This window comes from Mandrillus leucophaeus, unplaced genomic scaffold (assembly GCF_000951045.1).
Source record: "Mandrillus leucophaeus isolate KB7577 unplaced genomic scaffold, Mleu.le_1.0 Scaffold276, whole genome shotgun sequence".
Lineage (NCBI taxonomy): Eukaryota > Metazoa > Chordata > Mammalia > Primates > Cercopithecidae > Mandrillus > Mandrillus leucophaeus.
Window position 1 is genome coordinate 4,190,480 of NW_012102876.1, and position 23,583 is coordinate 4,214,062.

Genomic DNA, 23,583 nt, shown 5'->3' on the forward strand with positions numbered 1-23,583 from the left:
CATATGCCTAATAACAATATCTTTTTCTTCCCTAAAGAATGCCTCTCAATGATTAGTATTTCTCTCCTAAAGATTTGGATGTGTTAGCTTCTTTCATGGATTTTCACATGTCTGTATAAATCTTAGATTTTAGAGAGTCTGTTTTCTTATATATTCAAGCTTTTAGGCTTTTGGTATTCATTTTTGTTTTTATGCTGACATACCAACAAAAGGTAGAGGAGGTAGATCAGCCATTCTGATCTTTCATTTCTGATCTTTCTGATCCTAATTACTAACTCATTCACTGAATATATTGCATTAATTTAACAAATATTTATTGAGAGTCTATTAGCCAAGACACTATGCTAAGTGGTGGGATACAATGTGAGCAAGATAGAGACCTTATCTTCACTGACTTTGCATCTTTCTGGATGAGAAAAATGCTGAACAATAGGAGGACATGGAAGTGCATAGCAGGGTCCTCCAACCTAATGTAGGAGTGATTAGAGGAAGCTTTTCCTGGAAATGGATTTAAGGTATCTGTAGAATGTGTAAAAACTGTCCAAGAGAAGAGGAAAACATGAGAGTACAGTAGCTTGGAAAGCTTCACAGTACCTCCTGTTCCTGATCAAGAAAACTGCCTTTCCCAACAACTGTACCATTCAGGGCTACAGAATAAGCAGCTCCAAATAGATTCAAGAGATTCTCTGGCCAGATTAATCCTATTATGCTCACATCCACATTTACATTAGTCCTTTCCAGAAGTCTGAGCCTTCATAATCTTACTCAATCCTTCCCCTCCCCCACCACCATTCCCATGCAAACTCTTTTTTTTTTTTTTTTCCCATGCAAACTCTTTGACTGAGCCCTTTGGAAACTCAGATCTATGATCAGCAAACCAGCTGAAGTATTAGTGTAGTAAGCAAAAGGGTGCATTGGCATAAGACTGCCTAGATTCAAATCCTGACTGTTACTGGGTGACCTTAAATTAGGTCTTAGTGGGTGAAGAGGTAATCAGAAAGCTAAAATCTTCAGTAAGGAAGAGATATGAGGATGACATGGCATGAATTTCAAATTGGTATAACCGTACAAAGAAAAGAATTATCCAAAAGGCTTTAGAAAACAGTATTTTCAATGAATATCCTTAATGGAGTATATTCCAAGGACAAATTGAACTGCAAAGAAATCTTAGTAAATTTCATTCATTAGCTTGTTAGTTGTAATATTGGCAATTACATGAACATTTTTATATATATTGAAGCGAAAGCAAAAAATGATTATGTTATTGTTGCTAGGGAGAAAATTTTCAAGACTTAAGTGCAGATATTTAAAAAGTTAAGTAAAAAATTATTTAATGTTTAATTTGAATTTAAAATACCAGTCTAAATCCCTGACAGTTTTTCTGTTAAAAAAAAAAATACATATTCCCTAGCTCTGTCAACTGAAATGCCTAGAAGCAATAAAAATCCAATGCAGTGAGCATCCCTAGGGCCTGTTTCTGGCCTCCCAAAACTGTTTTCCACTAAACTGAAGAAAGGCTCCCTGGAGGAGACGCTGATTTCAGAACTGGTGTAGGAAAAGTACAAGATAAACCTGAAAAATCTAGGTGTGTCAGAAAGCAAATTAACTATCAGAAACTAATGGAGTTCTGTCAAATAGACAAGAGAGCTAAATTGGAGGGGCTCTCAGTGGCCAAAGATGATTGATTTGAGCACCAAAATCTATAACCACAATTGAGTGAAACACTGAATATCATGATACACCCCCCAAAAAGATTAATTACAATTAAAGAGAATTAATTGAACATTTATTCTACTTTGCCTGTTCTCTGTATTTCAGGAAAACGAAGTGACTTCTAAGTAATGAAAGTTGCTTTTCACAGAATAATACCAGATAAAAGTAAAAAGGCATTTTAAAAATAATTGTGTAACCTTGACTGAAATAACTTAGGAACTGATCATCATTAGATGAAACCATTAGGAGAAAGGTTAATGGGGAATTTTGCAGTGGGGGAATTAGACTGTCACCACTTGAAAACATTGATCAATCTTAGCATCAGTACAGTAAAACAGGACAGCTAAGTATTGTGTGCCTCCTGGTATAATGCAGTATGCAGAGCAGCACCTCCTAGGAAGTATTCTTGCCAAAAATGTTGAACCTTAAGATAATTAAGCCCTAAGAACTAACTTCCCATTTACAGAAAATATGTGGGCTATTGGGATAAGTAAAATAACATCACAAGAAAGCAGACAAATCTAGAATATGAGACATTCAATAGGACAATTGACCTGGTTTCACACAAAAGGCATTTCGGAAAGGGAGTGGGGGATTGCTGTCCTAGATTAAAAGAAATTTAAGAGACATAACAACCAACTGGAATGTGTAGAATTGTTTGGATCCTGATTAAGTTATCTGTAGATAGACATTTTTGAGACTACTGAATGTGGACTAAATGATATCAAGAAATCCATAATAATTTTATTAGTTGTAATCATGGTGTTGTGGTTATAGAAAAAAAAGACTTAGGCTGGTGGCTCACACCTGTAATCCCAGCACTTTGAGAGGCCAAGGCGGGTGGATCACCTGAGGTCAGGAGTTCGAGACCAGCCTGGCCAACATGGTGAAACTCCTCCTCTACTGAAAATACAAAAAAATTAGCCAGTTGTGGTGGCTGGCGCCTGTAATCCCAGCTACTCGGGAGGCTGAGGCAGGAGAATCGCTTGAACCTGGGAGGCGGAGGTTGCAGTGAGCCGAGATTGCGTTACTGCATTCCAGCCTGGTGACAGAGCGACACTCTGTCTCAAAAAAAAAAAAAAAAAAAAGATTTTACAGTCAAATATGGTGGCTCACGCCTGTAATTCCAGCACTTTGGGAGGCCGAGGCAAGAGGATTGCTTGAACCCAGGAGCGTGAGACCAACCTGGGCAACATGACGAAATCCCGTCTCTACAAAAAAAAAAAAAAAAAAAAAAAAAAAAATAGCCTGGTGTGGTGGCTTGCAAATGTAGTCCCAGCTACTCAGGAGGCTGAGGTAGGAGGACCACCTGAGCCTAGGGTGGTCGAGGCTTCAGTGAGCCATGTTTGAGCCACTGCAGTCCAGCCTGGGTGACAAAGTGACACTCTGTCTCCAAAAAAAAAAAAGAAAAGAAAAAATGACATTATAGTTAAGGATGTACACTGCCATGTATAGGGATGAAACGACATGATGTCTAGGATTTATTTACTTTAAAATATTTCAGTAATAAAAAAGATAAAGCAAGTGTGGAAAAATCTTGATAATGTTAAATCTGGATGATGGGTCTATAAGGATTCTGTGTACTATTCTCTTCAGTTTTGTGTCAGAGTACAAATTTTCAGTATTTAAGAAATTTAAATTTTAAAAGTTTTGGGGGTTTCTAAAGGAGAGAGCAGAAGGAATGATTTGGAATTGGCAATGCGAAGTAAGAGCACAACAGCCAAGTTCTGACTCCGAGGTGCCCGTTGTGGTGAGAGAGGAAACAACTTCCACTTGAGAAGTGGAGTTCTTGCTATCAGAATATAAAAAGCTTTTTTCCTAGCCTTCCAAATCTTTCATGCTCAAACTTCTATGCCTACTCCCTTTCCCCCACTGAAATAGCAATTCTCAACTTGAGTGGCAGCAACTGTGAGGTTTGATTAGTTAGGACATATACTAGTAATTTCTCACTATTTCAGTTGGTTACAAATGATGGTCATTTTAAAATAAAACAAAATGTATTCCACATTAGTCCACAATAGTATAATTCTCATTCAGTTGCATTTAGAAATGCTTTCTTGAGAAGGAGTTAGAGGAGTGGAAATATAATACAGCTAGCACACTGGGAATTGCACATTTCATGCAAATATGCATGTAGTGCTTGTAAACAATCCAGCAGTGCCGTAGACATCGTCAATCACCTGATTCTTCAGTTTTCATCCAGTCATAATGTCCTGTCTCACTACCCCTTACACATTATACTTCATGGGTAAACAGGCAAACTATAGTAAAATGAGCACCCTCATCTTTGTGCTACTGGTATACCTTGTTTTATTGCATTTCACTTTCTTCTGCTTCACATATATGGCATTTTTTACAAATTGAAGGTTTGTGGCAACCATAAGTTGAGCATGTCTATCAGCACCATTTTTCCAACAGCATGTGTTCACTTTGTGTCTCTGTGGTTTGTAACTCTCACATTATTTCAGGCTTTTTCATTATTAATGTCTCTGTCATGGGGATCTGTGATCATTGATCTTTGATACTACTATTGTAATTGTTTTGGGGTGCTGTGAATAGTACCCATATAAGATGGCAAACTTAATTGATGAATGTTGTGTGTGTTCTGACTGCCCCTGACTGGTCATTCCCCAGTCTCTCTCCCTCTCCTTGGGTCTCCTTGTTCCTGAGACACAACAATATTGCAATTAGGCCACTTGATAATCCTACAATGGCCTCTAAGTGTCCAAGTGAAAGAGTTATACATCTCTCACTTTAAGCCAAAAGCTAGAAATGATTAAACTTAGTGAGGAAGGTGTGTTGAAAGCAGAGACAGGCTGAAAGCTTGGCCTTTTGCACCAGTTAGCCAAGTCATGAATGCAGAGGAAACATTTTTGAAGGAAAAAAATTTGAAAGAAATTAAAAAGGGCCACTTCAGTAAACACATGAATGATAGGAAAATAAAACATCCTTATTGCTGACATGGAGAAAGTTTTAGTGATCTAGATAGAAGATCAAACCAGCCATGACATTCCTTTAAGCCAAAGCCAAACCCAGAGCAAGGCCCTAACTGTTTTCAATTCTATGAAGGCTGAAAGAGGTGAGGAAGCTGCAGAAGAAAAGCTGAAAGTTAGCAGAAGCTAGCAGAAGCTAGCAGAGGTTGGTTCATGAGGTTTGGATATTCTGAAGGAGAGAGGAGAAGAAATGATTTGGAATTAGCAATGAGAAGTAAAAGCACCACAGCCAAGTTAGAGAGAAAAACCCATCTCTATAACATAGAAGTGCAAGGTGAAGCAGCAAGTTTTCCAGAATATCCAGCTGAGATAATTGATGAAGGTGGCTACACTAAACAACAGACTTTCTCTGTGGACAAAAAGGCCTTTTATTGGAAGAAGATGCCCTCTAAGGCTTTAGTAGTTAGAGAAGTCAATGCCTGGCATCAAAGCTTTAAAGGACAGACTGACCCTCTTATTAGGGGCTAATGGGCTAATGCAGCTGGTGACTTTAAGTTGAAGCCAGTGCTCATATTTACCCTTCCAAAAATCCTAGGGCCTTCAAGAATTATGCCAAATCTGCTTTGCCTGTACTCTATAAGTGGAATGACAAAGCCTGAATGAGAGCATATCTATCTACAGCATGGTTTACTGAATATTTTAAGCCCACTGTTGAGAACCACTGCTCAGAAAAAAGGATTCCTTTCCAAATGTTACTGCTCATTGACAACGCAGTTAGTTACTCAAGAGCTATAATTAAGATTTACAAGGAGATTTAAGTTTTTATGCCTGCTAAGACAACATCCACTCTGCAGGCCATGAATCAAGGAGTTCTTCAACTTTGAAATCTTATTGTTTCGGAAATACATTAAGGCAAAGCTGCCGTACATAGTGATTCCTCTCATCAATCTAAGCAAAATAAATTGAAAACCTTCTGGAAAGGATTCACCATTCTAGATGCCATTAAGAACATTTGTTTGGAAGTTTGGAAGAGGATTCCATCCTTTATGGATGACTTAGAAGGATTCAAGACTTTAGTGGAGGAAATAACTGCAGATGTGATAGAAGTAAGAAGGGAGCTAGGATTAAAGTTGGAGCTAGATGTGACTGAATTACTGCAATCTCATGATAACACTTGACTGGATGAGGAGTTTCTTCTTATGGATGAGCCAAGAAAAATGGATAGTTTCTTGTAATGGAATCTATTCTTGGTGAAGATGCTGTGAACATTGTTTGAATGACAACAAAGGATTTAGAATATTACATAAACTTAGTTGATAAAGCAGCAGCAGGGTTGGAGAGAATTGACTCCAATTTTGAAAGAAGTTCTCCCATAGGCAAAATGGTATCAAACAACATCATGTGCTATAGAGAAATCTTTCATGAAGGGAAGTGTCAATTGATGCTGCAAACTTTATTGTCATATTTTAAGAAATGCCACAGTTACCCCAACCTTCAGCAACCACTACCTTAATGAGTCAGTAGTCATCAACATTGAGGCAAGACCCTCCACCAGCAAAAGGATTATGACTCACTGAAGGCTCAGATGATTGTTAGTATTTTTAGCAATAAAATATTTTTAACTTAAGGTATGCACATTTCAAAGACATAATGCTGTTGCACACGCAGTAGACTACAGTATAGTGTAAACATTTATATGCACTAGGATACCAGAACATTCACATGACTCACTTTATTATGATATTCACTTTATTGTGGTGGTCTGGAATCAAATCTGCAGTACCTCCGAGGTATGCCTGTACATTTGTCATTCTACTATATCTACTCAGAAAAATACTAACCCATTCCCTGCTATCACTGCTTCAGTTGTCTGCTATAGAAAATCCAGTAAATGTATATTGGTGCTGGAGTACCATAAAGTCATGATCTTTGGGGAGATCTGATAGACTTGGACTGATCTATTCCAATCCCCCTTTCAATGTGCTTTTCTGTGTTGCAGAAATGTAAAAGCTGAAACAAAAGAAGCACAGAAACAAACTATATTTGCCAGACTCCTCTGCAGCCATATTTGGAAGGTGCAAATGAGGCAAGGATCCTTGGTTTCCTCCTTTTGCCACTATAGCTTCCAAGTATATTCTTGTGGAGACATCAGGTTTTTCTGCAACAGCATCTCGATGTCCATTCACTAACTTTATAGGATGTGGTAGCCAGCCCCTTAAGACAGGCTTTCTAATGATTCTTGTCTCCTAGTATTCATGTCCTTGTCTCATCCTCTCCCAGCACGAATAAGGTCTGACTCATGTGACCAAAAGAATCTTACATAAGTGATGGTATATCATCTCTGAGGCTAGGTCATAAAAGACATTGGTGCTTCTTCCTTGGTCTCATGGACCATTTGCTCTAGGTGAAGACAGCCACCGTGAAGTGTAGACACTCACACAGCTCTGTGGATGGGCCCACATGGAGGAGGAACTGAAACCTCCCTTCATGGCCAACGAGTTAGCCATATGAACGAGCCACTTGGAAGCGGATTCTTTAGCACCATTCAAGCTTTCCAGAGGACTGCAGTCCAAGCCAAAATCTGACTAAACCCCATGAGGATTTCAGAGCTAGAACTAACTACCTAGCTAAGCCACTTAAAAATTTCTGACCAACAGAAAATGTGAGCAACAATAAATGTTTATTGTTTTAAACCACAGTAATAAACAAGTGCTTATTCTTGGATGTTTGTCCTTTTTTAAGTTTTGGGTAACTTGTTAGGTAGCAATAGTTAGTCAATAGTTGGAGTTGAGTTGCGCATGGTGGCTCACACCTGTAATCCTAACATTTTGGGAGGCCAAGGCGGGTGGACTACCTGGGTCAGGAGTTCAAGACCAGCCTGACCAATATGGTGAAACCCCGTTTCAATTAAAAAATACAAAAATTAGCTGGGCATGGTGGCGGGCACCTGTAATCCCAGCTACTCAGGAGACTGAGGCAGAATTGCTTGAACCCGGGAGGTGGAGGTTGCAGTGAGCCGAGATGAAGCCATTGCACTCAAGCCTGGGTGACAGAGTGAGACTCCATCTCAAAAAAAAAAAAAAAAAAGAAACAAAGAAAGAAAGGAATAGTTGGGGTTGAGAATTTGGGGAGCAGCAGTTTTCCTTATCCCTAAATCACAGCTAAAGCAGAGTTTTTTGAAGTCAGCATTCCAGCTGTCTATTTTACCACTTTTCCAACTGGGGCAGAGATAGTAGCTACCAAGTGGGCCTATTTGGCAATATTGTGCTGAGAGGCATTCTTGATAATCCCGTCTAATGCCCACTCCTCCCTCCAGTCTTTCCAATGACTTTTAAAGCACTACATTCTCTGAATTAAATTTCATTCCTCCTAAAGTAGCTAAGTTGGTTTCTGTTTCCTGTAGTTGAGCACTGAATGATACAACAGGCTCAGCTAGATTCTTGGCATATTTGGTTAGCCTCTCTTCATCTCCTTTAACAGTTTTACTGAATGGCTGCCATGACAAAGCAGTACCCAAAATCAGGTGGTTTAAAATAACAGAAATTTATTGTCTCATGGTTCTGGGGGCTAGAAGTCCAAAACCAAGGTGTTGGCAAGGCCTTGCTTTCTCCAGTGGCTTTGGGGGAGAATTTTTCCTTGCCTCTTTCAGTTTCTGATGTTTGCTGGCAATTCTTGGCATTCCTTGGCTTGTAGACACATCATTCCAGTCACATGGTTGTTACGGTTTGGCTGTGTTTCCACCCAGGTGTCATCTTAAATTGTAGCTCCATAATCCCCACATGTTGTGGAAGGGACTTGGTGGGAGGTGATTGAATCATGGGGGAGAGTTTTTCCCTCGCTGTTCTCATGATAGTGCATAAGTCTCACGAGATCTGATGGGTTTATAAAGGGCAGTTTCCCTGCATATGCCCTCTTGCCTGCACTGTGTAAGATATGCCTTTGCTCCTCCTTGGCCTTCCCACATGATTGTGAGGCCTCCCTAGCCATGTGGAGCTGTGAGTCCATAAAACCTCTTTTTCTTTATAAATTACCTAGTCTCAGGTGGTTCTTTATAGCAGTGTGAGAATGGACTAATACAGTAAATTGGTCCTGGGTAGTGGGGCGCTGCTGTAAAGATACTTTAAAATGTGGAAGCAACTTTGGAACTGGGTAACAGGCAGAGATTGGAATAGTTTGGAGGGCTCAGAAGAAGACAGAAACATGTGGGAAAGTTTAGAACTTCCTAGAGACTTGTTGAATGACTTTGATCAAAATGCTGATGTGATAACACTAAGAAGTCCAAGCTGAGGTGGTCTCAGATGGAGATGACGAATTTGTTGGGGACTGGAGCAAAGGTGACTCTTATGCTTTGGCAAAGAGACTGGTGGCATTTTGCCCCTGCCCTAGAGGTTTGTGGAACTTGAGAGAGATGATTTAGGGTATCTGGCAGAAGAAATTTCTAAGTAGCAATGAATTCAAGAGGAAGCAGAACATAAAAGTTTGGAAAATTTGCAGCCCGATGTTGCAGTAGGAAAGAAAAAACCCATTTTCTTGGGAGAAATTCAAGCTGGCTGCAGAAATTTGCATAAGTAACCAGGAGCAACAGGTTAATCACCAAGACAATGGAGAGAATGTCTCCAGGGCATGTTAGAGATCTTCGAAGCAGCCCCTCCCATGACAGGCCCAGAGGCCTAGGAATAGAAAATGGTTTCATATGCTGGGCCTAGGGCCCCATGCTGTGTGCAGCCTAGGTTCTTGGTGCCCTGCATCCCAGCTGCTCCAGCTGTGGCTAAAAGAGGCCAAGGTACAGGCTCAGGCTATGGCTTCAGAGGGTGCAAGCCCTAAGCCTTGGCGGCTTCCATGTGATAATGAGCCTCTGGGTGCATAGAAGTCAAGAATTGAGGTCTGGCAACCTCCCCCTAGATTTTAGAGGATGTAAGGAAACACATGGCTGTCCAGGCATAAGTTTGCTGCAGGAGCAGGGCTTCCATGGAGAACCTCTGCTAGGGCAGTGTGGAAGGGAAGTGTGGGGTCAGAGTTCCCACACAGAGTCTACACTGGGGCACTGCCTAGTGGAGCTGTGAGAAGAGGGTCACCGTCCTCCAGACCCCAGAATGGTAGCTCTATCAACAGCTTGCACTGTGCACTGGAAAAGCTGCAGTCAGTGCCGATGCATGAAAGCTGCCAGGAGGGGGCCTGGACCCTGCAAAGCCACAGGGATGAAGCTGCTCAAGGCCATGGTAACACACCTCTTCCATCAGTGTGACCTGGGTGTGAGACATGGAGTCAAAGGAGATCATTATGGAGATTTAAGATTTGACTGCCCTGCTGGATTATGGACTTGCATGGGGCCTGTAGCCCTTTTGTTTTGGCCAAGTTCTGTCATTTGGAATGGGTGTATTTACCCAATGCCTGTACCTGCATTGTATCTAGGAAGTAACTAACTTGCTTTTGATTTTTCAGGCTTGTAGGCAGAAAGGACTTGCCTTGCCTCGCCTCCGATGAGACTTTGGATTGTGGACTTTTGAGTTAATGCTGAATGGGGGATTGTTGGGATGGCATGATTGGTTTTGAAATGTGAGGACATGAGATTTGGGAGGGGCCAGGAGCAGAATTATGTTGTTTGGCTGAGTCCCCACCCAAATGTCATCTTGAAATGTAGCTCCCATAATCCCCACATGTTGTGGAAGGGACCCAGTGGGAAGTAATTGAATCATGGGGGCAGGTTTTTTCTATGCTGTTCTCACTGTAGTGAATAAGTCTCACAAGATCTGATGGTTTTGTAAAGGGCAGTTCCCCTACATATGCTCTCTTGCCTACTGCCATGTAACACATGTCTTTACTTCTCCTTTGCCTTCCACCGTGATTGTGAGGCCTCCTTAGCCATGTGGAACTGTGAGTCCATTAAACCTCTTTTTCTTTATAAATTACCCAGTTTTGGGCAGTTCTTTGCAGCAGTGTGAGAATGGATTAATACACATGCTTATCCTCTACCTATGTGTCTTTCCATTGTCTTCCCTTTGTGTTTGTCTCTATGTACAAATGTTTTCTTTTTATAAGGGCAAAAATCATGCTGAATTAGAACCCACCCTAATAAGCTAATTTTAGCTTTATTATCTCTGTAAAAATCCTATTGCCAAATAAGGTCACGTTCTAAGGTACTACGGATTAGGACTTCGACATGTCATTTTTGAGGGACACAATCTAATCTATATCAACTCCTATCCTCCTCTTCACTCTTAGCTGACAACCTCTTCTTCTAATCTGTCTAGATATTGATGCTACATTGTATTCTGGTGCTCCAGCTGAAAAATTTATGTATGCATGTCTCAGGGGATGAGTTGACATTCTTTTCCTATGTTTGGAAAATCTATGGTTAAAGAACTTGAGAGGCCTGGTGCGGTGGCTCACGCCTGTAATCCAGCACTTTGGGAGGCTGAGGCAGGTGGATCACGAGGTCAGGAGGTCAAGACCATCCTGGCTAACACGGGGAAACCTTGTCTCTACAAAATATACAAAAAATTAGCTAGGTGTGGTGGCGGGCACCTGTAGTCCCAGCCACTCAGTAGGCAGAGGCAGGAGAATGGCGTGAACCCGGGAGGCAGAGTTTGCAGTTAGCAGAGATCGCGCCACTGTACTCTAGCCTGGGTGATAGAGCGAGACTCCGTCTCAAAAAACAAACAAACAAACAAACAAACAAAAAACCTTGGGATCTTATTGTGGGGGGATTAAAATGTTAAGAGGAAATAAAGAATGCGAAACAAAGTATCAATGGCCCTACATATCTTAAATTAATTTTCATTTTGTATTACATGCTTGCTAGAAACTTTCAGGATTTTTCTTCTTTCAAGTTCCAATGAAATGCTTGTGTATTTACAAACATGTAATTAGGCCGGGCATGGTGGCTCACACCTGTAATCCCAGCACTTTGGGAGGCTGAGATGGGCAGATCATGAAGTCAGGAGTTCAAGACCAGCCTGGCCAACATGGTGAAACCCTGTCTCTACTAAAAAATACAAAAATTAGCCAGGCATGGTGGCAAGCACCTGTAATCCCAGCCACTTGGAAGGCTGAGGCAGGAAAATCGCTTGAACCCGGGAGGCAGAGGTTGCAGTGAGCTGAGATCATGCCACTTTACTCTAACCTGGGCAACAGAGTGAGACTCTGTCTCAAAACAAACAAACAAAAAACATTTAATTAATTCAGTTGTAAATAGTGTGTATACAAACACATGTCCTATGATGTCTCTTCTTACCCACTCTGCTCCAACCTTTTTGTCTTTATTTCTTAACACACTATTGAGGTTTCAGCTGAAATTTTATTTCCTCAGAGAATTGTCCATTGGCTATCCAATCTAAAATAATTATAGATTTATTTTCAATTGGGTGACCCTTTAAAAAAATCTCTGTATAGCATTTTTATAAAACTTTCCTATTTATTTGCTGTCTTCTCTCATTACAAAGTCGGCTCCATGAGAACTTTATCGACCTTGCCCATCATTATACCCACAATGCTTATAACAGGATCTAGCTCAAAGTAGACCGTGTGTGTGTGTGTGTGTGTGTGTGTGTGTGTGTGTAGAATGACTGAATAAATTATTTTCTTGCTTTGGTCTTGCAATTCTAGACAGATGCAGAATAATGTAGGTATGTGAGATGGGTCAAGTTTTGCAAAACCTTTATTTAGCTACGAGAAGCTGAACAGATGTTTTTCAAACTGCCTCCCCAATATACAAAACCCAATACACAGAGTTATAAAGTTTAGGCTTCTCTCACAATTATCTTAAGCTAGTGAACCTTACACAGTTTTTACATGGCTTTATACTTCCTTCCCTCCAAAGATTTGGAGTATAGTTGAATACTGACACATGCTGCAAGTCATTTAATAAAACAGCCATTCATGTTGTTAAAATCTCCATGTAAAATACAAATAGGAGCATGTTTCTTAATCTAACAAAAATACTAATCTCAAGTCAATAGCTAGACAGTAAAGGCATTCCTGTTAAAGTCAGGAATAAGACAAGGAAGTTTGCTATAAACACTATTATTAGACATGAATCTGAAAGTGCTATTATATTATCAGTCAAGATAATAATAAATATTGCAAAGAAGGACGCAAAATAGTTATATATAAGGTTATGTAATTATTAAAAATTGATAAGCTGAAAATTAAAACAAGAAAGTTTGGTGCACTAGTCAGTTAAAAATTTAACAAAAAAGATAAATAGCTCTCTTACATAGTAACAATAACCATTTAGAAATAGAACGGAAGAAATAATCTATTTTATGCAAAGTTTGCATAAAAACTAGGTAAAGTTTGCATAAAAACTAGATAAAAGAAATGAATACATTTAATGCAATTTCCATAAAAAATTCTAGCTTTTTTGAACTTGGAAAGTCTTCTAAAGTTATGTGGAGAAATAAATACTTAAGTATAGCTAGAACATTCTGAGAAAATAAAAGTGACAAAGAGGGACTTGCCATATGAGATATGAAAATGTAATATAAACTCCAATAAAAAGTGGAGTGATTTTGCTTCTGGAATTGTAGAACTGATCAATAAAATAGATAAAGACCAGAAATAGATCCAAGTGTATGTAAGAATTTAATATATGGCACACATGTTGGGAAGTCAGTGGGACAAGTATGGATTATTCAATGAATTGATAAGTGGATTTTTTTTTTTCTTCTAAGACATAGTCTTACTCTGTCGCCCAGGCTGGATGGAGTGCAGTGGCACGATCTTGGCTTACTGCAACCTCTGCCTCCAAGGTTCAAGTGATTCTCGGGCCTCAGCCTCCCAAATAGCTGGGATTACATGCATGTGCCACCACACCTGGCTAAATTTTTTTCTAATTTTTTGTATTTTTAATAGAGATGAGGTTTCACCATGTTGGCCAGGCTGGTCTCGAACTCCTGGCCTTAAGTGTTCCGCCTGCCTCGGCCTCCCAAAGTGCTGGGATTACAGGTGTGAGCCGCTGAGCCTGGTCTTTGATAAATTGACTATTTAAAAATTACAGCCTAAGAAAGAACTTTACAACTCCACCCCTAGTAAATCGTAAAATTATTTTTTAAAAAAGTTGGAAAATATAAGAGGCAAAGGGATGTTTCCCTTATAATGTAAAGAGTTCACATAAATCAAGAAGAAAAAAGACAAACATCCTCCCTGAAGAACGTTTTCCCCTACTTCAAAGATAAATAAATGGGTTAGGGAAGTGAAAATCCTATTCACATTAGAAGTCAGTTGGTCATGTGACAAACATTCAACCTTCCAGTAATCAAGGAAAAGCAAATTTGGGAGGTTGCGGTGGCTCACGCCCACAATCCCAGCACTTTGGGAGGCTGAGGCAGGTGGATCACCTGAGGCGGGCAGATCACCTGAGGCCAGGAGTTCAAGACCAGCCTTGCCAACATGGTGAAACCCCATCTCTACTAAAAGTACAAAAAATTAGCCAGGCAAGGTGGTGGGTGGGGGTTGGTGGGGGGGCGGGTTGGTGTCTCTCTATGTTGCCGAGGCTGATCTCAAACTCCTGGGCTCAGGCAATCCTCCTGCCTCGGCCTCCCAAAGTGCTGGGATTACAGGCGTGAGCCACCACACCTGGCCAAATCATGTGTATTTAAAACAAAATTTTGTAGTTTAAAAAATATAATAAATCAATCAATAATATTGAATTTTGCCTAAGGGGAAAATGCAGTTGACTGGGATTACCAGCCATACAAAACACCTGTACTCAAGGGAGGCCAGAGTATACATATATCACCTTGAACTGTGTGCTGTTGTTCTTTAGCAAAATCTTTCCTAATGGAATGTTAAGCAGGACAAGGAGTCCTTTTATTTATTCTTCTAGATACCACAGGTCATACTTTTTTCACACCTTGAAATAATTGTTTTCATTCAGTTGAGCTTTAGTGTTATGCCTTCAGTCAAAACTGTAGACTTTGTTCACTCACTCAATAAATATTTGTTGAAGCCTGTGCAGTGTACCAAGCACGTTTCTCAATATTTAGGACCTGTCAGTGTTCAACTTTCCTGGAACTTGCTTTCTGTCTCTCTTAAGAAATACTGTATAGAAGCAGCTATCCTAGAGGATATCTGCTACATTATTCAGTATCCTATAGAGAAGTTTCTTTAAGATTTAAGAACTAGAAAAGTGGTTAAAGAATTCATATATACTTTACTTATGAACAAAGGAAAATTCATTTCTCTTTTTTTGTTTGGGCTGTCAGGAAACAATTTTAGCCCAACTCAAACAACTGAGTAAGATATTGCATCCATCCAATTCCAATATTAACCGTTTCCCCTTTCAGAACTCCTTCTCTTCCTAGTTCATCTTTTTTTTGGCCTTGCTTTTTAAAAATTCAAAATGTTTTGTTTTACTATATTCTAATGTACTTGTAAACTGCTTCAAATCTCAGATCTCTTGTGGGATATGAACCTAAATATCTGTATTTGTAAACTGCTTCAAATCTCAAATTCCTTGTGGGATGTGAACCTAAATAACAAACAGAAAAGGTCTCTAAAATAAAAGATCTGCATTGAAAATAGAGCATTTCAATGGGAAAACGCATGCCATAGTAAACTATGTGTGTATGCAGGAAGACGAAGGAAGACAAAGGGTTTTAAAGGAAAAAAAATGAGGATGGTTACACATTGTTTTGAAATAATTATCTTGACTACAAAGGTCAATAACAAGGGTGACGTCAGTTCAAGGTTGGACAGGCAGCTTCTGGGCAGACATCCTTGCAGAGGTTTTGTATAAGGTCGTGATGGTTTTTGTGCAACGTTGTGGTTTTGCAGTCTTTGTTTTCAGGCATACAAGTATGAGTACCCTCTCTTCATAGCCTTTTCTGGCTCTATTTGTCAGAGTTTTTGTTCGTTACCCAAATGCAGTAAGTCAGTACTGATTGGATCTTGGCTCAAGTGAAAATACCTACTTGTAAAAAATGGCATGAACAACCGAAGACAATTTTTGTAAGGAACGTTGTATTCTACATTCCTTTTTTTTTTTTTAATTGACAAATAATAACTGTCACATTCATGGGGTACATAGTGATGTTTCCATACATATGGAATGTAGTGATCAGGTTAGGGTAATTAGCATATCCATTATCCAACTGAGGACATCTAGTATGGCCCAGGTATTAAATAGTATTAGTAAACGATTGTTAATTTTCTGAAGACTTGGTAATAGTATTATGATTATGAAAAAAAGTCCTTAGTTTTAGAGATGCACACTGAAGTACGCAGGGGTATGGTGTCTTACCTGCAACTTTAGGATGATTCAGCAAAAAAAATTTCCAAGCATTTATGTAAAGATAAAGCAAATATGGCAAAACATTGTGTTGAACTGTTGAGTCTGGGTATTGAGCGGTATTATTGAATTAGGGTGGATAAATCTAGAGTCTGTTGTTATTTTTGCTGCAGTTATTATGACGTCACTAGAAAGCTGGAATTATTCCCACTCCAAAGCACCCTAAAACCTCGCGATATTACGGCCTGGTGGCGCGCGAAACGCGGTGGGCGGGGCTGGGGCGAAAACCACTGACTTCCGGCCAGGCCGTTGTCTGGGTGGCGCGGTCGAGTCATCACTGGGCCTCACCGCTTCTTTCTCCCGACCCTCCCCGCGCCCTGGCGCGGGGGGTCGACTAGCCAACTGAGGCGGGAGGCTACTCGGACCTTTCCCTGCATTTCGTTTCGGCCAGTGCCGGGGGCTACCCGCCCTGGGGCCTGGGATTCTTGGGGCCCGTGAGGCCCACTCTTAGCGGCCAGGGCCTACCGCGGCCCGCCGCCGGCCCTCATGAGGCATAGCCTGACCAAGCTGCTGGCAGCCTCGGGCAGCAACTCCCCAACCCGCAGTGAGAGCCCAGCCCCGGCTGTAACCTGCTCGCTGCCCTCGGACCTCACCCGGGCGGCAGCGGGGGAGGAGGAGACAGCAGCGGCCGGATCTCCCGGCCGCAAGCAGCAGCTTGGCGACGAAGGGGAGTTGGAAGCCGGGAGGGGGAGCCGCGGCAGGGTGGCCGTGCGCGCGCCCTCGCCCGAGGAGATGGAGGAGGAAGCGATCGCCAGCCTCCCCGGAGAAGAAACGGAGGATATGGACTTTCTGTCTGGGCTGGAACTGGCGGATCTCCTGGACCCCCGGCAACCGGACTGGCACCTGGACCCCGGGCTTAGCTCGCCGGGGCCTCTCTCCTCGTCTGGCGGAGGCTCGGATAGCGGCGGCCTGTGGAGAGGGGAGGATGACGATGAGGCCGCGGCTGCTGAAATGCAGCGCTTCTCTGACCTGCTGCAGAGGCTGTTAAACGGTATCGGAGGCTGCAGCAACAGCAGTGACAGTGGCAGCGCCGAAAAGAGGCGGAAAAAGTCTCCAGGAGGAGGCGGCGGTGGCGGCAGCGGTAACGACAACAACCAGGCGGCGACAAAGAGTCCCCGGAAGGCGGCGGCGGCGGCTGCCCGCCTTAATCGGCTGAAGAAGAAGGAGTACGTGATGGGGCTGGAGAGTCGAGTACGGGGTCTGGCAGCCGAGAACCAGGAACTGCGGGCCGAGAATCGGGAGCTGGGCAAACGCGTACAGGCACTGCAGGAGGAGAGTCGCTACCTACGGGCAGTGTTAGCCAACGAGACTGGACTGGCTCGCTTGCTGAGCCGGCTGAGCGGCGTGGGACTGCGGCTGACCACCTCGCTCTTCAGGGACTCGCCCGCCGGTGACCACGACTACGCTCTGCCGGTGGGAAAGCAGAAGCAGGACCTGCTGGAAGAGGACGACTCGGCGGGAGGAGTCTGTCTCCATGTGGACAAGGATAAGGTGTCGGTGGAGTTCTGCTCGGCGTGCGCCCGGAAGGCGTCGTCTTCTCTTAAAATGTAGGGTCAAGTAATCTGCTCTTTATCCGCGTTTACCCCTTTCAACTCCCTTACACCATGTCAAACTTATCTTAGTGGGACATCTTCACCGGACACATTTCAGAGGAGAGAAAAAAAGTAATATTGAATCTTAAAGTGTTTAGCTAAAAGCATGAATGTGACACAGTAACCAACTCCTAATGATAACATGTGACTATTAAATCTCTCTGACAGTTTCTTTTTTAGGTGATTTCCTTCCTGCCAGGCTCCGTTGTAGGGGTTACAGAACAGTCGTTCCCGCCTCACAACCTGGTAAGGATCCATCTCTTCCCGTAACGCTCATGCTCTGCTGCTTAGTCTACTTTAATGGGCAACATCTCAGTCTGTGTGTGTGTGGTTTTTTTTTTTTCCTGTTTTGGAAGGTGGGAGGGAAATCTAATTTGGGCCCTGTCCACCCTGGAAACAGACTTGTGCTGGTCAAGAATGTATTTAAGATGCCTCTTCTGGTTGAAATAGCTATTAATGTGTCCCCTTATTCAGACTTGCGTGTACCTAGCTCTTCTGTCCCCAGTGTGGACATGGCCTTGGATGACATCGGTTCCAACTGTACACTGAAACCTGCTTATAGAGATACAGTTTGGAGACAGTGAAACAGGTGAAGTTGAATGGAAGTTCCGAGTTGTACAAGGTGCAAATTGGAATTCCGATTTTAGGGCAACTTTTCAGAGGCTGACAATAAGTATTTGGGGCATGCACAAATGTGATAGTTATTTTGCTGGAGGTGACAGGTATCTCTGAAATATCAATGCCTTTTAGTTTTCAGTAGGAGATATAGAAACAGTCTATACGGAGTAACAGATTTTAGTATCTCACCATTAGAGAAGTTGGAAATTAACATGCATATCAGACTCCTGTGTTTTAGTTACTTGGAGAATAAGAATGGTTAATATTTCTTTGAGGACCAGCAGTGATTACCCTATCACTGAGTATGAATAAATTGTTGAACATCTTTATTTTTGTTGTATTAAAATTTTAGGTTAAATTTATATATGTATGATTAGATATTGAAGGTTGTGAAATGTGAATGAAAACGTGTAAAGTGAGGCTTCACAAAGAATCTTATTCTCTGTATTTCAAAAGTATTTGTCCTATTTTAGAATAATTTTTTAAATTGAGTGCTTCTGGCCACTTAAATAACACGATTGGCACTATTTTCCCAAAGGTGGGATTTATTCTTCCCTTGAATCTATTAACCAGTTGTATAAATTGAGTTATGGTGTCCTTCAGTGTAAGAGGCATTAAAAAATTCTTTGTGAAACATCACTGCTTGATAAAGTATATACGTATTTAGCATCCTTGTTTTTCTTTGTGCTAAAGTGGATACAGCTGTTGGGGCAGAAGAGACGGGACCAGCTGCTGGCCACATTTCCTGCTTTATTTTAAAAGGTAGTATAAGAAATGAGGAAAAAGAGGTAATATCAGGGCTTCTGCTGTTTTTTATTTTTAAAATGTTCATAATTAAAAAGTATTTTCCAGCAGTCCAAAGATGTAAGTTATCTTACACATAAAATGTTTTATTTTGTTGTTATTTGGTTATGAAAATGGAATCCTTGTTCTTGCACAACTGTAAATGTTTTGTTGCTAGATAATACGATTTGAGACCTGAATTGGTCTTTGGTTTCCAGTGCATCACAGCATATTTTGTAAAATCATCTACTACTGCACTTGAGCATGATGGGTAGTAGCCAAACTCACAACTTGGAGTGATGAACCTGCTTATACCTAAGGGCAGGAGCAAGCCCCTCACAATGCAGCTGCATGGGTTTTTAGTGCCTACTGAATTTTATATATATATACACATATATATAAACCAAAAGTAGTTGGAAAGATTATTTGAAATGACTAATTTGTGCTATCTTTATGAAATATGTTAAATGTAGCTTTTTTGAAACAGAAGCCTTGAATTGAAATTTAACTAATACTTGAACATTTTTGTATATATTTCTTTGTATATAATTTTGTGCAGTACCAATGACAAAAATATGGTGTCATAATAAAACCAGGTTTGTTGATCTTTTAGTTATGGGCTCAAAGAATTTATTCATCTCTAACATGACATTGGAAAATAATGGATGAAAATAGGAAAAATGATTGTTGTTAATGCTGACTGTGGGTCTTAAAAGGTTCTGGAAAGCAGTAAGTTCATTTTTCTAAAAACTATAACATTCTCTTGGAATATTTTCTTCCTTACGTCAATACTTTTCCTGCATTATTTGAAGTTGTGGGCTGGGGAGAAAACAGCAGTCAAAGCTTTCTGAATTGAGATGCTTTGAAATTCCAAGTGTAGATTTTTAGAATGTCATTTTATAAATGGCAGTTTTTGGAATTACTTGATAAAGAACTTTTGAAAATGGAAAGATTAGTATGGCCTATTTTTAAAGCTGCTTTGTTAGGTTCCTTATGTTTTATTAACTGTCTTTCCTCAGTTTCCATTTCATTTTTTTTTCTAGTTTTGGTGACTTAGTGATTTTGTCATTTTTTACATCAACTTCATGGTCTTGTTTTTACATGGTAATTGCATGTATTTAGGATCTATCTAATAGGGGCTTTAAATAAATTTGGTCATATTTATGTGTAAGCACATTTTACTGTAAATGTTTGGGTTTCTGAATTTAAACAGATCTGTTTATTTCAGTATGTAGTAAACAATATCTTAAAGTGTCCGACTCACTACTTGTTAATTAAAAAAGTTATGATTAATGTGAAACTGTTGTCTTACTATTTTTAGAAAATTGTGTTCTGGATGATTAGCACATGGATAAAGGAGATTTCTGGCATATAAAATGGATTGTTTTTGAAATTTCTAGGTTTGGCTCTATTTACTATAATGGTTGAAAACAATTTAGTATTTGGGTGACCCTTTTGTTTTTCTTCTAAATGTGCCTCTATGGTAAAATACAGAACTAGACTAAAGACGTAGCTTTTTAATATTTGTCTTCGATGGTGGCAGGAGTTCATACATTAATTGAACTAACACATCATATTTTGACCTACTATTTCTATCATATTGACTTACTGTTTCTGCACTTCCTTGACCAGACTTATCTTAAAAAGTCCACTTTCGTTAAAATGTAGTCACACCTGATATAATCCAACAAAAAGTGTTCAAAATATTTTAAATATTTGTGCATTTTATAATCACTAAATTAATCTCTCTCTCTTCTCTTTAAACAGCTTAGCAGTGTCTGCAAAAACGAATCTTTTCCTACAACCTGTTAACTGACTGGACTGATGGTAACAAAGTAATTGTGAGAGCCATGTCGGTCAAAAATTTGGCATCTGCTGAAAAAAATGAATGCCATTTTCAAGTTCCCAAATTACTTCTATACTGATTTCACTTTCCAGAAATGGAGATATGAAAAGATTCTCTGGAATCCTTGAAAGACTTAATAGAGATACATGAGACTAAGTTAATCTTGGAACAAAATTACACTTTTTTTGTCTTTCATGGGAGTGATACTCAGTTATTGCATATCTTTACAAAATTGTAACCGTTGGAGAATTACAGTATTTCATCAAGAAATTAATTAGAGTTTTTAAATAATCAAGAGCATATTCTATGGAATTAACATTTAGTGGACTAGAATTACATAAGCAGGCCATCAGTGATCACAAGGCATATGAGTTTGTATTTATTTCCTGGAACATGAGAGGTAATTTGGAGTACAGACAGACACCCTGCTGAGTAGAATATAAAAGTTAATGTAAAGTTCTTAACGATAAAGAGTAGTCCTTTTAAATAGATGCATTGATTTGTATATCTCTGAAAAAGTTGATTATGATTAAATGTGTGGGTAGTTAATTAAAATTTAGGGTAACAACCAGGATGTATGGATTCTGAGGTTTTGGCTTCTTGAGCTTTCTCTTGAGTACTTGATACTGTTTTTTGAACATTTTGAGATTTCTAATTAATGGTATGCTAGTTTCTACTGTTTTATATAAAAATTTATCTAGTGTTGTATAAGGGCTTTAGTGTTCTGGATGGGAGTGGCTTTTTGTGGCATATCGTTGTTTTACTTAATTGAAATATTTTTTCAGTTTATTACAAGTGTGAAAAAAACACTCAAAACTCTGGATTGTTTTATTTCATTTTTGTTGGATTATGTTAATACATTCCTTCACCTGGTTTAGATTGAGTCATTTTATCTTATTTGGGAAATGTGCAGCTGATAGAAGAGGGTTTGGGTAGGAGATTGGCTCTTAACTACATAGTAAATATACAGTTGGTTATTGTATTATTCAGAACTTACTAAATCCAGTCAGTTTCTTATAATTTTAAGTGTATTCAGTGCCTGTGAAGCCAGGCAGCCAAGAGTATTCCCACTGGCATAAAACTTAAGTGCTGATGCTCCTACAGTACAGCTAGTTATAATTCCAGAACCAAAGCCACCAACATGATTTGGTGACCTTAACTACTACTTTGATAGAACAGACTGGGTAATTTACTAATAATGAGTCATTATCTTTTTAATATGTGATTACCTGTTTCAGCATTCTGAATGTGTAGTTTAAGGTCTCTCTGACTTAGTAAAATTTTAAAGCTAAATACTCTGATGACTCTTGAAAGTTTAATTGGTAGTATGACATTTATAAGTGTTTTCTCCCCCAGACTCACAGCCAATACAAGTTTTGAGACTCTAGTAAATGTTAATATTTTTGCTGCTTTTCTGAGCTGTTTTTTTAATTTACTTACCATCTAATCTAGGGACCAAAACGGGAATTATTCCATTAGAAATTTGTAGTGTTATGTTTGGCCAGCACAGTATTTTTCAGATTTGAATTTCAGTACCTTTATGTGTAGCCTCAGTACTCTCAACACCAGTCACTCTTTATTGTCTTAAAATACTCCATACTTTTTGTTGACCCAAAATTGTTGAATATTTTGCTCAGTTTTCACAATGAACTAATTGAAAAGTGTAGTTACTGTGTTGTAAACATTTGTGTAGTTCTGTTAATATACTGATTTGAATTTTATTTATCTCAACTTCGTTTAGCGTCTGCCTCCAGATTTTGTCTTTGCTGTATACCCACTGAGATCAATTTCCTAGACCCCTCTGGCTCTTAGTGTACTATGGTTTGGGCTTTATAAAATATATTAATGTCTTAATTTAAATAGAATGTGAGCCCTCTTTTTTTTCTTTAAAGCCAAATAACTATACACAGTAAATTATAAAATATTTAAATAGTTTGTCTACTGTGTCTAGACTGAAATATTAAAAATTGACTTAGGGTAGTTTACTTCAGGTGTTAGCTACAAATGACTAAATGTCCTTAAATAATGCAGATATCTGCTCTCTGAACAAAAATTTTGGCAAAGTAAATTTGCAGCAACAGACTTAACATGCTTTATTGTTTATGTTGCCCATTTCTGCTAATGGAAAAGATAATTTAAAAATATGTGGCAGAGGACAGATTAGAAATACTTTTTGGTTACAGAAACCATTGTAAACTCATCCCCATTTATACATGGTATTATGCTAGGGAGTAATTGGACTAGGAATCTTTAAAGATAAGTAAAGAAACAATGTGTGCTCAGTTGTCAAAGAACTTAGTTATATCATTGGACTTTGAATTATCTAAGTTGATTACACAATTCTATATTCTTAAGGAGTCTAACTGGGTACTTGGGTTAACATCAGAAATTACTTTTAATTCATTGTTTTTTCACTGTGATGAGTAGAACTCTGCTTTTAGTAAAAGTGACAGAATGTAGGTAAAATGGATGATTTGGGGTCAGAGCTTTTCATCTTAAAATAAACAGCTGTATTGTTTTGCCCTTTAAACATTATATATATCTTTCTGTCTTTCTTTCCCTAGTTGTAAAAGTAAAGCATATTATTTATAGAAAACTTGGAATATCCTGAAAGGAATCAAGAAGAAAAGAAAAATCACCCTTATAACTATAAGCCGTAGAATATCCACAGTAAACATTTTGGCATGCTTCCTTCCTTTCAGTCTCTTGTGCATACAGATTCTTTTGCCTCATAACTGGGATCATTTTCTATATAAGTTTAGTAGATAATACATTTTATGTGCCTGTTGAAAGAACAAATCATCTTTG

The 23,583-nt window shown here is 39.5% G+C and overlaps 1 protein-coding gene across 7 annotated transcripts; it reads left to right on the plus strand.

Annotated features, from left to right (window-relative positions):
• Positions 1-16,159: 16,159 nt before the first annotated feature.
• On the plus strand, positions 16,160-23,469 carry CREBZF (CREB/ATF bZIP transcription factor). Of its 7 annotated transcripts, XM_011984942.1 has the most exons (5): positions 16,160-17,483; positions 17,697-17,774; positions 18,840-18,908; positions 19,543-19,658; positions 20,697-23,467. In XM_011984942.1, exons 1-2 carry the CDS (start codon positions 16,423-16,425, stop codon positions 17,710-17,712), a joined length of 1,077 nt encoding a protein of 358 aa, XP_011840332.1. In that variant the 5' UTR covers positions 16,160-16,422; the 3' UTR covers positions 17,713-17,774; positions 18,840-18,908; positions 19,543-19,658; positions 20,697-23,467. The 7 variants fall into 7 exon arrangements, with proteins under 7 accessions (XP_011840332.1, XP_011840331.1, XP_011840329.1 ...); XM_011984941.1 differs by lacking the exon at positions 19,543-19,658; XM_011984943.1 differs by lacking the exon at positions 19,543-19,658 and having other exon boundaries at positions 16,166-17,483; positions 23,340-23,469.
• Positions 23,470-23,583: the final 114 nt, after the last annotated feature.

Bases quoted from the DNA above. Each gene is read 5' to 3' on its own strand.
- CREBZF (XM_011984942.1), top strand. From the start codon at position 16,423: ATGAGGCATAGCCTGACCAAGCTGCTGGCAGCCTCGGGCAGCAACTCC.